This window comes from Rana temporaria, chromosome 1 (assembly GCF_905171775.1).
Source record: "Rana temporaria chromosome 1, aRanTem1.1, whole genome shotgun sequence".
Classification (NCBI taxonomy): Eukaryota; Metazoa; Chordata; class Amphibia; order Anura; family Ranidae; genus Rana; species Rana temporaria.
Window position 1 is genome coordinate 442,889,075 of NC_053489.1, and position 15,068 is coordinate 442,904,142.

The 15,068-nt window shown below is 44.2% G+C and overlaps 1 protein-coding gene across 2 annotated transcripts in view; it reads right to left on the bottom strand.

Moving 5' to 3' along the window:
- CCDC158 (coiled-coil domain containing 158) overlaps window positions 1-15,068 on the bottom strand; it is a 138,314-nt gene that overhangs the window by 67,282 nt on the left and 55,964 nt on the right. For both annotated transcript variants that reach the window (XM_040326782.1, XM_040326773.1), the window contains exons 6-8: window positions 8,725-9,037; window positions 4,980-5,053; window positions 4,749-4,859 (exon numbers count right to left, since the gene is read on the bottom strand). In XM_040326782.1, the coding sequence (XP_040182716.1) occupies window positions 4,749-4,859; window positions 4,980-5,053; window positions 8,725-9,037 (498 nt within the window). The remainder of the gene's footprint in view (window positions 1-4,748; window positions 4,860-4,979; window positions 5,054-8,724; window positions 9,038-15,068) is intronic.

Sequence of the window (15,068 nt, forward strand, 5' to 3'; positions counted from 1 at the left end):
GACGTAAAACACAACGACGTGCTGAGAAAAATGAAGTTCAATGCTTCCAAGCATGCGTCGACTTGATTCTGAGCATGCGTGGGTTTTTAACCGATGCTTTTGCATACTAACCGTCGGTTTTAACCTATCGGTTAGGCGTCCATCGGTTCAATTTTAAAGCAAGTTCTAAAGTTTTTAACCGAAGGATAACTGACCGTTGGGGCCCACACACCATCGGTTTGGACCGATGAAACGGTCCTTCAGTCCGTTTCCATCGGTTTTGACCGACCATGTGTACGCGGCCTCAGGGTTTATTTTCATCTGTGTCCCACTGGGGAGAGCTCCCTTCACTTTCTGTCCCGTAGACACAACAGGAAGTAAGAGGAAATCTCTCCAAAGTGAAGGAAATACCTACTGTGACAAGTGTCACCAGAATAAGTGCCACATTTCCAAGATTTCCCATCTATTCCTTTTCCAGTGACAACTTACAATTTTGTATTTACCCCAAACTTTTAGTCCCGATGACAGACTAAGGCCTCGTACACACGACTGAGGAACTCGTCGTAAATGAAACATCATTTTCCTCGACGAGTTCCTTGTTAGGCTTGTGGAGAAACTTGACAAGCTTTCTTTGCGTACACACTGTCAAGACCAAATCTCCTCGTTCTCAAACGCGGTGACGTTCAACACGTACGCCGGCAGGGGAAGTTCGATTCCACTGGCACAACCCTTGGGGCTGCTTTTGCTAATCTCATGTTACTGCGTGTTAAGTAAAAGTTTGGCAAGAGCCGATTTGCACTTTTCAGCCTATTACAGCGTGACAAATGTGCTATCTCCATTACGAACGCTACTTTTACCAAAGGTGCGCTCCTGTCTCATACTTTATTCTGAGCATGCACAGGTTTCTTAGCATACACACGAACGTGTTTCTCGTCGAAAACCAACACAACAAGGAAATTGAGACTCCCGTCGAGGAAAAAGAGAACTTGTTCTTTTTTTTTCTCGTCGAGTTCCTCGACAGTTTCCTCGATGAAAAACATACACACGGCAAAAAAGCTCTGCCACCAAGTTTCTTGATGGATTCTGTCGCGGAAAACGGTCGTGTGTACGAGGCCTCACAGGCTGACAGAAGGAGAATATTTTTGCTATGCTAAAGAACTGTTATTAATTCAAACATTTTATTTAGTATACACTAAAAAAAAAATTATAAAATGGTTTCATTTTAAACATAAATATATGGTGCAACATCCACAGTGATGTATACTTTTTAAATAGAGAGCCCAAACATCAGAGCCAAAAGGCGCAGAAACACAACAATTATAAAATAATTTTTAAATTAACAATCATTTTTAGAAGTATCCCTTAAGCGAACATTTGTCCTTGTACTATTAATAAAGACCAAGCCTTTTCTGGCACTTTTTGTTTACAAGTAAAAATCTTTTTTTGCTAGAAAAATACTTAGAACCCCCAAACATTATATAGATTTTTTAGTAGAGACTAAAATAGAAACCCTAAAAGAATAAAATGGAAATTATTTAAATTTTTGATGTCATAACAGTTTTTCAAATGCATTTTTTTGGGGGGAAAAATTTACTTTAACCACTTCTGGACCGCCCCACACAGATAAACTGTGGCAGGGTGACCCTCCTGTGCAAAATTGCCTACCTGTTTGTGATTTCATGCACAGGGGACCTGCTCCCGCTGTGATTGGACACAGCTGGAGCCAATCAGCAGGTCCGGCGGACGCAATGTCTGCTGGGACCCGCCGATCGTTCTGAGGAAAGGCAGACCGCTGTTGGTCCAGAGGGGAAAATGGAGATCTTGTGTTTCTGCTAAGCAGAAACATGGATCTCTGTTTTCCCCTAGTCAAAGCACACCCCACACAGTTAGAAAGCACCCCTAGAATAAAAAAATATCCCTTTGATTGCCCTCTGATGTTAACTTCTTCCCTGCCCCTGTCATCTGTACAGTGACAGTGGATTATTTCTGAGCACTGATCACTGTACCGGTGTCACTGGTCCCCAAAAAGTGTCACTCAGTGTCTGATTTGTCACAGTCCCGCTAAAAATCGCTGATCTCCGCCATTACTGGTAAAGATAAATAAATAAATAAAAATTCCATAAATATATCCCCTAGTTTGTAGACGCTAAAACTTTTGTGCCAACCAATTAATATACGCTTATTGGATTTTTTACCAAAAATATGTAGCAGAATACATATTGGCCTAAATTGATGAATAAATTAGATTGAAAAAAAATATATATATATTGGGTATGTTTTATAGCATAAAGTAAAACATATATATATATTTTCAAAAGTGTCAGTCTATTTGTCTTTATCGCACAAAAAATAAAAACCGCACATGTGGTCAAATACCACCAAAAGAAAGCTCTATTTGTAGGAAAAATAGGACATCGATTTTATTTGGGTACAACATCGCACGACCGCGCAATTGTCAGTTAAATCAATGCAGTGCTGTATCGCAAAAAAAAAAAAAAAGGCCTGGTAAAGGGGGTAAAACCTTTTGGGGCTGAAGTGGTTAATTAATTTTACTGCAAAAAAGCACAATATATAACCCATTTTTTTGGTAAGATATAAAAGATAATGTTATGATGAGGAAATAGATACCTAAGGCCTCGTACACACGGCCGAGTTTCTCGGCAAAAACCAACAAGAAGCTTGCTGGGTTTTTTTTTTTGCCGAGGAAACCGGTCGTGTGTACACTTTTCAACGAGGAAACCGCCGAGGATCTCGTCGGGCCAAAAAGAAAGCATGTCTTCTTTTTCCTCGACGGCAATGGGAAAATTTGGCTCGCCGAGATCCTCGGCGGCTTCACAAGGAACTCGACGAGCAAAACGATGTGTTTCGCCCGTCGAGTTCCTCAGACGTGTGTACGAGGCTTCACATATCACGCATTAAAATTGTGCACACTCGTGAAATGGAGACAAACTACAATACTTAAAAATCACCATAGGTTACCTGTTTAGAGTTACAGAGGAGGTATAAGGCTAGAATTATTGCTCTCGCTAGCATTCGTGGCGATAACTCACATATGTGGTGTGAACAGCATTTACATATGCGTGTGTGACTTACATATGAGTTTTTTTCTGCGCGCAAGCACTGAGGGATTGGGTGCTTTAAATAATTTTTTTCTCTTTTCTCTATTTTTTACACTATCCTTTGAATTTTTTTCATTTTTTTTTTCACTTTTATTCTTTACAATGAATAGGAATATTCCTGGTAAATCTCCTCTACCTTTGAAATCAAAAGATCAAAAAAAAAAAAAAAAAATTATCTTATGCTTTAAAAACAACCAAAAAAAAAAAGTTCACTTACACCCTAGACCGGAAGTGACGATCTGGTCTCTCCTCACTTCCTCACCAGCTGCGCGAACTGTTAAATCATTTCCTGGGCTCGCCGATAAGAACAGTAAGCCAGAAAAACACTGGCGAGCGGCGGGAGGGAACGATCACTCCCACTGCTTCAAAAGCGATCCTGAGGCTAATTAGCTGCTTGGATCACTTTTATGAGAAAGAGAATTGCTGGGCGAAAAAGAGAATACCAGGGTTATGGTTGAAAGCTTCAGCCATAACCCTGGTAGACCACTTCAAAGCCGCAACATATTTATATATGTATTTATAGAGATATTTCTGTCTCGGTAGAGATAGTCTTGCTCCACTGGCTTACTGGGATTCACCGCAATAAAGTTTACATCTTTCTACAGTATCTATAGAGATATTGAGATCCACAATGTGACATTTTCTGGGATTATTAGGTGATTTGTGGGAAAGAAAGGTAAAGAATCTGGCATAGAGTTTGGCTCTGTGTACACCAAATGTTGTAGAACTTTATACACCAAGGGCCAGATTCAGAGAGAACTTACGCCGACATATCTGTTGATACGCCGCGTAAGTTATAGGATGCGCCGTCGTATCTATGCGCCGTATTCTTGAAACCAGATATGCCTGAATTCTGGCTCCATCCGACCGACGTAAGTCTCCTACGCCGTCGTATCTTGGGTGCATATTTACGCTGGCCGCTAGGGGCGCTTCCGTTGATTTACGCGTTGAATATGTAAATGACCTAGATACGCCGATTCACTAACGTACTTGCGCCCGTCGCAGTACGCTACGCCGTTTATGTAAGGCGCACGTGCGGAGTAAGTTTACCCCTCATAAAGCAGGGGTATGTCATGTTAAGGTATGGGCGCGGGAACAGCGTTGTATTTTACGTCGTTTACGTAAGTCGTACGTGAATGGGGCTGAGCGTAGGTTACGTTCACGTCGTACGCATTGAGCCGTCGGATCTTAGGGAGTATATGCAACGTGAGTCTGAGCATGTGCGCGCATGCGCCATTCGTTCGGCCAATCATTTACATGGGGTCACGGTTAATTTTAATCCAACACGCCCACTACCTTCCGAATTTGAATTAGGCGGGCTTACGCCGGCCCATTTACGCTACGCCACTGTAACTTAGGGAGCAAGTGCTTTGTGAATACTGGTCTTGCCTCTCTATGTTACGTCGGCTTAGCGAATATGAGATGTGCTACGCCCGCTCAAACATACGCCGCTGTCTGTGAATCTGGCCCCAAATGTTATAAATTTTCTAACAAAAAAAAATAATGTTTCATTTTAAAATGATTTAATTGTTTATTTTACATGTGTGTTTGTGCCTTAAAAATCGGTAATTTTGATTCTCTTTTTAGTAGCTAAATGGTTATATAAATGAGAAATAAAAACATTTTGATCTTAAAAAAATAAATACATACTGGAATGTTTCAATCTGATTCTGCATAGTCTCGGCATGGCTGGTAGCAGTGTTCATTTCATGGCTCATTGCTGCCATCTCCTGTTCATACTTCTTAGCAAAATGATCACACCTAAATCCAGAAGAAACCAATGTAGTAATATGTTATCTTCATAATTATTAGCATAAAAGATAAGAAGAAAAAGGAATACACGTGAGTTTTGCATGCATTATCAATAATAATAAAACTCACCTCTCCTGACACTGTTTTAAACTGTTCTCTTTATCTTCCAATTCCTTTTCTAAAAAACTAAGCTGGTCTTCATTCTAAGGGAGGCAAAACACTGCAGTCAATGTTCGGTGTCTTTTAAACTGAACCTGTGTTCAGGATATGAATATTCAAACATTTATGTATTCAATGCTGTATGTGAGCATAAAGACAAGCCCTCACAGACCTGTTGTAATATATTTATTACAGGTACTTTTATAGCATTGCCAATTTACTCAATTTATGCAGCGCTTTACATATATATATACATATATATATATATATATATATATATATATATATATATATATATATATATATATGTATATATATATGTAAAGCGCTGCATAAATTATATATATATATATATATATATATAGCTTACAATCTAAGGACCCTAACTCTCATTCATACATACACATACTAGGGCCAATTTAGACAGAATCCAATTAACCTACAAGCATGTTTTTGGAGTGTGGGAGTAAACCCACGTAGGCACAGGGAGAACATGCAAACTCCAGGCAGGTAGTGTCGTGGTTGGGATTCGAACCGGCAACCATAGTGCTGCTAGACGGAGGTGCTGACCACTTATTTTAAATACAGCATCAGTGGCGACTGGTGTTTTTTTTAGGGGGGGGATATACAACCACCCCCCATCCCCCCCCGGTGGTACCTCAACCCGCCCTGCCCGCTCACTGTCTGCAGGTCTGGCATATAGCGTATCTAGGTGGTGGGCATCCAGGCAGCGGACATCCGGGCAGTATGCAGCCAGCATCCAAGCAGCGTGCACTCGGGCAGCATGCAGCGGGCATCCGGGCAGCCGCTCCTGTGTCCTCTCCTCCTCGCTTCCACCATGCATCTCCTCCCCTCCTCCTAGGCGTTCAATAGGATCGCCTGTCCTTTCAGCCAATTGGGTGACGGGTCTCAGACCCACTTCCTGATTGGTCGGGAGGGGAATCAGTATTACAATAGCGAATATACATTCGCTGTTGTAACACACCTGGGTAGGCTGTGAGCACACTCTCAGCGCCCTGAGCCCACCCTATTTTGAAGCCTATTAGAGCCTCTGGTTCTAATCAGTGCTTCAAAAAACACCCCCGTCATACGAATTCATGCGCCTGGCGTCCTGCAATGGGCTGGATGCATGGATGGAGGGTGGGCAGTGCTGGATAGGGGGGGCAGCACCCATATGGCCCCCATTATTTTCCAACACTGCCTTAGCCCTCTTGGGCATGGAGTTCACCAGAGCTTCACAGATTGCCACTGGAGTCCTCTTCAACTCCTCCATGACAACATCACAGAGCTGGTGGATGTTAGAGACCCTGCACTTCTTCTCCTTTCGTTTGAGGATGCCCCACAGATGCTCAATAGGGTTTATGTCTGGAGACATGCTTGGCCAGTTCATCACCTTCCTTTGGCTTCTTTCGCAAGTCAGTGGTTGTCTTGGAGGTGTGTTTGGGGTCCTTATGTTGGAATACTGCCCTGTGGCCCAGTCTCTGAATGGAGAGGATCATGCGCTGCTTCAGTATGTCACAGTACATGTTGTCATTCATGGTTCCCTCAATGAACTGTTGCTCCCCATTGCCGGCAGCACTCATGCAGCCCCAGACCGTGACACTCCCACCACCATGCTTGACTGTAGGCAAGACACACTTGTTTTTGTACTCCTCACCTGGTTGCCGCTACACACTCTTGACACCATCTGAACCAAATAAGTTTATCTTGGTCTCATCAGACCACAGGGCATGGTTCCAGTAATCCATGTCCTTACTTTGCTTGTTTTCAGCAAACTGTTAGCAGGCTTTCTTGTGCATCATCTTTAGGAGAGGCTTCCTTCTGGGACGACAGCCATGCAGACCAATTTGATGAAGTGTGCAGCGTATGGTCTGAGCACTGACAGGCTGACCCCCCACCCCTTCAATCTCAGCAGCAATGCTGGCAGCACTCATACGTCTATTTCCCAAAGACAACCTCTGGATATGACGCTGAGCACATGCACACAAATTTTTTTTGTCGACCATGGCATGGTCTGTTCTGAGTGGAACTTGTTCTGTTAAACCGCTCTATGGTCTTGGCCAACGTGCTGCAGCCCAGTTTCAGGGTCTTGGCAATCTTCTTATAGCCTAGGCTGTGTTTATGTAGAGCAATAATTATTTTTTTCAGATCCTCAGAGAGTTCTTTGCCATGATGTGCCATGTTCCAGTGACCGGTATGAGAGAGTGAGAGCGATAACACCAAATTTAACACACCTGCTCCCCATTCACACCTGACACCTTGAAACACTAAGGCCGGGTACACACGAACAAACATGTATGGTGAAAGCGGTCCGTCGGACCGTTTTCACCATACATGTCTGCCAGAGGGCTTCTGTACGATGGTTGTACACACCATCGTACAGAAGTCCGCGCGTAAACAATACGCGGGGCGTGTCCGCGGTGTCGCCGCGTCGATGACGCGGTGTCGCCGCGACAATGACGCAGCGACGTGGGCGGCCCGCCTTTAAAATGCTTCCACGCATGCGTCGAAGTCATTCGACGCATGCGAGGGACGGCGGGCGCCTGGACGTGTACGGTAGGTCTGTACTGACGACCGTACATGTCCGAGCGGGCAGAATTCCAGCGGACTGTTTTAAAACAAGTCCAGGAATATTTGTCTGCTGGGAAAAGGCCCGGCGGGCAAATGTTTGCTGGAATTCGGCCCGCTCGCGCCCACACACGACCGAACATGTCTGCTGAAACTGGCCCGCGGACCAGTTTCAGCAGACATGTTTGGTCGTGAGTATGGGGCCTTAGGCCTCGTACACACGACCGAGGAACTCGTCGTAAATGAAACATCGTTTTCCTCGACGAGTTCCTTGTCAGGCTTGTGGAGAAACTTGACAAGCTTTCTTTGCGTACAGGGGAAGTTCGATTCCACTGGCACAACCCTTGGGGCTGCTTTTGCTAATCTCATGTTACTGCGTGTTAAGTAAAAGTTTGGCAAGAGACGATTTGCACTTTTCAGACTGTTACAGCGTGACAAATGTGTTATCTCCATTACAAACGCTACTTTTACCGAAGGTGCGCTCCCGTCTCATACTTTATTCTGAGCATGCGCGGGTTTCTTAGCATACACACGAACGTGTTTCTCATTGAAAACCAGCCCGACGAGGAACACGACGAGGAAATTGAGACTCCCGTTGAGGAAAAAGAGAACTTATTCTCTTTTTTCTTGTCGAGTTCCTCGACAGTTTCCTCGATGAAAAACATACACACGACCGCTTTCCTCGGCAAAAAAACTCTGCCACCAAGTTTCTTGATGGATTCTGTCGAGGAAAACGGTCGTGTGTACGAGGCCTAAGGAGTCACATGACACCGGGGAGGCAAAATGGCTAGTTGGACCCAATCTGGACATTTTCACTTGTGGCCAGCGGTGTGTTGAGTTATTTTGAGGGGACAGTAAATTTGCACTGTTATACAAGCTGTACACTCACTACTTTGTAGCAAAGTGTAATTTCTTCAATGCTGTCACAATATTTACAAAATGTGAGGGGTGTACATACTTTTGTGAGATACTGTATACAGCAGATACATATAAATAAATAACATTCACACACACAAGAGGAACACTTCTTCATAAAGAGGTCTTCCTAATGCTTTGTGTGCATAATCAGAGATCTGCATATAAAAATATTTCAAATATATTTAGTACATTATCACTATTAAAGTTTACTATCAATTAGTGGACTTACAGTTTGAAGTTTTGTTTTGAGAGCAGAAGCGTCATCAGCCTGCTCCTGTAAGATCTTTACTACAAATGTTCCAAGATTACTGAGATCACAGGTCGGAATTATTTCCTTTCCGGAAGCTTTGATGTATGTTAAAATGGTTCCCTGAAGATCCTGGTGTACGTAATCTCGCTTCTGCAACATCTCTTTCAGAATGTCAATGTAGGCATGAGCCTGCTTCAACATCTCCTCCTGCACTCCATTGGCAGTTTCTAGTTCCTGTATTTTATCTTGAAGTTTTCTGTTCACCTCATCTTGGCCTTTTGATTCATTGCATCTGCATAAAATCAGAGTTATACATATGAAAACAATAACATGCAAAAAGAAAACCTGGGAGCTACAAGCAGACAGAAAAATATGCAGATGGATTAAATAAATATGTACTGCCCTACCAGTGAGAAGACTTGTAATTCTTGCAAGCATAGGGCAGCCTGTTCACCTGAAACCTGCTTTCACCCACATTCTAAGGCCCCTTTCACACAGGTGCCTCCGTGAAGCGGGATCCGCAGGGGATCTCTCCGCTCATCCTCGCTGGGCAGGCAGATGACTGGTTATGCAGAACAGCCATGGACACAGCCAGCGCCTGTCATTTTCCAATCCGATTCCACCCGATCCACTAGACGGATGGGGAATAGGTCCCCCATTCATCTGTTTCTTGGCAGACAGGATCAGATCGGATGGCAGTAGGTTTCAGCAGATATGTGTCTGGTGACATCCGCCGCTTCATAGAAGAGACTGGGGGGTCAGGTTCTCCTGAAAATCTGATTGGATTGCCTGTGTGAAAGAGGCCTAAGCCTAATCTATCTAACCCTGTAAAGAATAGACTGATATACTTACCGATTGTGAAGCCGCTCCAGTCCGGTCTCCAGCAGCGCCCTTTATGTGCAGGAAAAAGCTGACAACGGTTGTAATATGGATGGGAAGTGATGTCACCTATAAGGCCCATACACACGGTAGGACTTTTTGACAACAAACTTCAAAATGACCAGGTTTTTAAAAAAATTTGACCGTGTGTACGCTCCATCGGACAAACTTTTTCGGTTTTCATCGGACAAAAGTTCGCTCTGCAAACAGACAAACTTTCCGGCAACAAAAGTCCTATGGTGCAAAGTCCTGCCGTGTGTACAGAAATCCATCGGACTTAAGTCCAAAGTACAAACACGCATGCTCAGAACCAATACTAAAGATCAGTCAACAATACAGAAGTTGACCAAAGGGTGGCGGTAAAGAGCTGAAAAAACACGTGATTTTGGGAAAGTTTGCTGAAAGAGTCCTGCCGTGTGTATGCATACCAAGTTCATGGCCAACGCCCTTCGAACAAAAATCCATGAAAAGTTTGTTTGAAGTCTGATCGTGTGAGGCTTGAGAATTACTATGGGGCTTCCATTGTCAGCTGCCTCCCCTACACACTGAGAAGCTGCTGCTGACAGCTCAGCCTGGGACCAGACTTAAGCCCCATACACACGGTAAGACTTTTTGACAACAAACTTCAAAATGGGCAAGTTTTAAAAAAAATCCTACCGTGTGTACGTTCCATTGGACAAACTTTTTCAGTTTTCATCGAACAAAAGTTCGCTCTGCAAACGGACAAACTTTTAGTCAACAAAAGTCCTACGGTGCAAAGTCCTATCGTGTGTACAGAAATCCATCGGACTTTTGCCCAGAACCAATGTTAAAATCAACCAACAATAGCAGAAGTTGACCTAACGGTGGCGATAAAGAGCAGAAAAGAGCAGAAAAACCACGTGATGTTGGAAAAGTTTTGGGAAAGTTTGCAGAAAAGTCTTGCCATGTGTATGCTATGGGTGTGCCCGGCAAACTCCCTTCAAACAAAAATCCACGTAAACGTTTGTTTAAAGTCCGATCGTGTGTATGAGGCTTTAGAATAGGGTTTGGAGTTGGTTTAGCGTTACACTGTAGTTAGATTTTGCCTTTACTGCCACCTTAAACCCAGTATGAAATGGTCCTGGGCACCACCTTCTCCAGTTAAATTAGCTCTCCAAACCTAGCAGTACATAAGATATACTGTATGTCTAACCAGACATTGGGGCTGATACATGGGAGGTGGACTAGCAGGAAAAAAAAATTCTGTGCTCAAAACAATCAATTGTAATCCTTGTTTCCTTTTAATTAGGGTTGTCCCGATACCACTTTTTTAGGACTGAGTACAAGTACCGATACTTTTTTTCAAGTAGTCGCCGATACCGAATACCGATACTTTTTTTAAATGTGTCCCCAAATGCAGCCATGTCCCCCACATATGCAGCCATGTCCCCCCCAGCCATGTCCCTCACATATGCAGCCATGTCCCTCACATATGCAGCCATGTCCCTCACATATGCAGCCATGTCCCTCACATATGCAGCCATGTCCCTCACATATGCAGCCAGTGGCGGCTGGTGAAGTTTTATGATGGGGGGGCGCAATACCCCGCCCTTCCACATTTGGTCCCTCCCACTTCTCATAAGCCACACCCCTTATAGAATCCACCACTCCGTCCCCTGTATTCCACTTGCTTCCACTGAATGTCAGGAGTATACAGCTCAGCGTCACAGCACAGAGTATACAGCCCCAGCATCACAAATCATGGTATATAGTGCAGCCTTACAGATCGGTGCAAACAAACTAAAATATGACACTGTTAGTAATGAAGGACTCGAAATGGGCAGGAGATTACCAGAGACTGCGGACATACTGCACAGGATTACCAGAGACTGCGGACATACTGCACAGGATTACCAGAGACTGCGGACATACTGCACAGGATTACCAGAGACTGCGGACATACTGCACAGGATTACCAGAGACTGCGGACATACTGCACAAGATTACCAGAGACTGCGGACATACTGCACAGGATTACCAGCGACTGCGGACATACTGCACAGGATTACCAGAGACTGCGGACATACTGCACAAGATTACCAGAGACTGCGGACATACTGCACAAGAGTACCAGAGACTGCGGACATACTGCAGAAGATTACCAGAGACTGCGGACATACTGCAGGAGATTACCAGAGACTGCGGACATACTGCAAAAGATTACCAGAGACTGCGGACATACAGCAGGAGATTACCAGAGACTGCGGACATACTGCAGGAGATTACCAGAGACTGCGGACATACTGCAGGAGATTACCAGAGACTGCGGACATACTGCAGGAGATTACCAGAGACTGCGGATATACTGCAGGAGATCACCAGAGACTGCAGACATACTGCAAAAGATTACCAGAGACTGCGGACATACTGCACAAGATTACCAGAGACTGCGGACATACTGCACAAGATTACCAGAGACTGCGGACATACTGCACAAGATTACCAGAGACTGCAGGCATTACTTGTCCTGCGACTTGGGACTTAAACGTTGCATGACATGTCGTACCCCATGATTTCCAATGAGAACCGTTCATATCTGTGCAACTTCAAAGTAGTCCCTGCATTACTTTGGTCCCACTTTGATGCAACTTGAGGTCCAAAGACCTCCAGAATACACAGGCATTGCTTTAAATCGCATCAGAATTGCAGTAGAATTGTGCAACTTTCAGACTGCATTAGCCTGAAAGTCGCAAGATTCTGCCACAATTTTTTGGTGCGATTTTGCAGCGACTTGAAGCAATGCCTATGTATTCTGGAGGTCTATGGACCTCAAGTCACATCAAGGTGGGACAAAAGTAATGCAGGAACTACTTCAAAGTTGCACAGATATGAACAGTTCTCATTGGAAATCATCGGGTCCAACTTATCCTCCAACTTTCCAGTCCCAAGTCGCAGGACAATTTGCAAGCGGGGGGTGCGGTGGTGTTGACGGCCGATATTTTCCCTGCACATTAAGTATAAAAAAGTTTTTTTTTTAATAACTGGGGGGGGGGGGGGGGGTAGTGTTACCGGACGCTATTTGTGCTGTAATGAATTTTTACATAGAAAAGAAATGTTGTTAATAAATGGGTAAATGAATTATAAAAAAAAGATTTTTTTAATAACCGTTATTGGAAAAATCTTTTTTTTATAATTCATTTACCCATTTATTAACAACATTTCTTTTCTATGTAAAAATTCATTACAGCACAAGTAACACTACAGCGGGCGGTAACACTACCCCACCAGACCCCCCCCCCCCCCCCAGTTATTAAAAAAAAAACTTTTTTTATACTTAATGCTAAATTGAATCAAATATAAAAAATAAACTGTTAATAATCTTAATATATTTAACTAATATTAAATAAAAAAAAACAATATTAAAAAATATATAAAAAAGAAATTGGATTAAGCATATTACAAAAAAAAGACTAAGAATAAGCGGGGGGGGGGGGGGGCGCCGAATATTAAATAGAAAAAAAAATTAGAATAAGCGGGGGGGGGGGGGGGGGGTGCCACCGAAGAATAATCAATAGAAAAAACACTTTGAATAAGCGGGGGGGGGGGGGGGGGGGGTGCTGCCGACGAATAATCAATAGAAAAAAACCTTTGAAACTTTGAATAAGTAGGGGGGGGGCCGGCGGCCGCCGAATACTATTGTGGAAATACGATAGTGGCAATCGCGGGAGGGGTTGGATGCTGTGAAGCGGCCGCCGATGTAGAGACAGGCAGGCTTACCTGTTCCTCGGTCGGGCGCAGTGAGTTCGAGCAGACCCGACGTCACTTCCGGTTTTTCCAGTGACGTCGGAACGAGCACAGAGACGGGCGGGTGCACACAGACAGTGTATGCACCCGCCCGGCCATAACAATACACTCCATCGCGCCAGAAGCAAGTGGCGCGATGGAGAGCGCCACAAAGGCATATTTTTCGTGCCAATGTAGCGCCGCGTCTGCAATCCCGTGATTGCACAGACGTGGCGCTACTCCTAAAGGACTGTTCCCGGCGTCCGGCGCGCGGACATAAGGCCCTTTTTTGGGAAAAAAAAATTCTTAAAGGGACAGATTTAAAAAAAAATTTTTTTTTTTTTTTTTTTTTTTACTGACTGTGTGATGGGGGGCGGCGCCCGGGCGCCCCTATGGACGGGCCGCCACTGTATGCAGCCATGTCCCTCTAGCCATGTCCCTCACATATGCAGCCATGTCCCTCTAGCCATGTCCCTCACATATGCAGCCATGTCCCTCTAGCCATGTCCCTCACATATGCAGCCATGTCCCGAGTCCAGCCATGTCCCGAGTCCAGCCATGTCCCGAGTCCAGCCATGTCCCGAGTCCAGCCATGTCCCGAGTCCAGCCATGTCCCCCATACCTTTGCCGCCGCCGCATGGAGAAGATCACAGCATTAATTTGAATAGCTGTGATGTTCCCGCACGGCGTTTAACCCATGCGGCGGTGCGGTGCGATGCGGCGGCTTTCGATGCGGCGGCGGCAGCGGGAAGTATTCTATTTAGGTATCGGGGGTATTTGCACGAGTACGAATACTCCCGAAAATACTCGGTATCGGTCCCGATACCGATACTGGTATCGGTATCTGGACAACCCTACTTTTAATATTTGGAGACATTACAAATGCTTTTTGATTTCAATAGTGTTACAGAATGTTTGTGTTTATTTTCACTTTTTCACATGAAGTTTCCATCGTTTAGGTGAAACATGCCTGAGTATGATGTCCGTTTATGAAGCAGTGAAATCTATTCACTGCTTCATTCTCCGGCATTCAGGGAGGAGATATTTCTCCTCTGTGTGCCTATTTATGAAGCAGAGAAGATCACTTCACCCTAGGAGGAGTGAAGAGATCTACCAACGCTTCAAACACTGGAGAACTGCCCCTGATACTGGAATCTCGTGATTACAGTACCAGAAATTCACTGAAACACCCAGATATCAGTTTATTGAGCGGTGATAAATTATCACCGCTCAGTACACTGACAGACGGCGTGGGTAATGTAATTAAAATAACGAGTCCCCCTTCATAATATTTATATGTATACACACACACATATATATATATATATATATATATATATATATATATATATATATATATATATATATATATATATATATGTGTGTGTGTAGCGAGGTCATCCTTTCATCCTTTCAGAACATTACGACAGGCCATCCCCGCTGGAACTTTATCCACGCCATTGTAAATATGCAAGTTACCTTTAAGGAATTGTGCATTGTGGGATTGCAAGTAGCAGGAGATATGGACTCCATTGACTCTAAGGAGAAACAGACTACATTTCCCACAATGCTCTGTGCTTTTTGAACACGGGACACCTCCTCGCATACTTATGGGGGAGGTTACTTAAAGAAAGGGCGCGGCTGATTTCGCTCTCTCGGGACCTGCACTTCTCTCCTCTGTGGAGCTGTTGACAGGACAC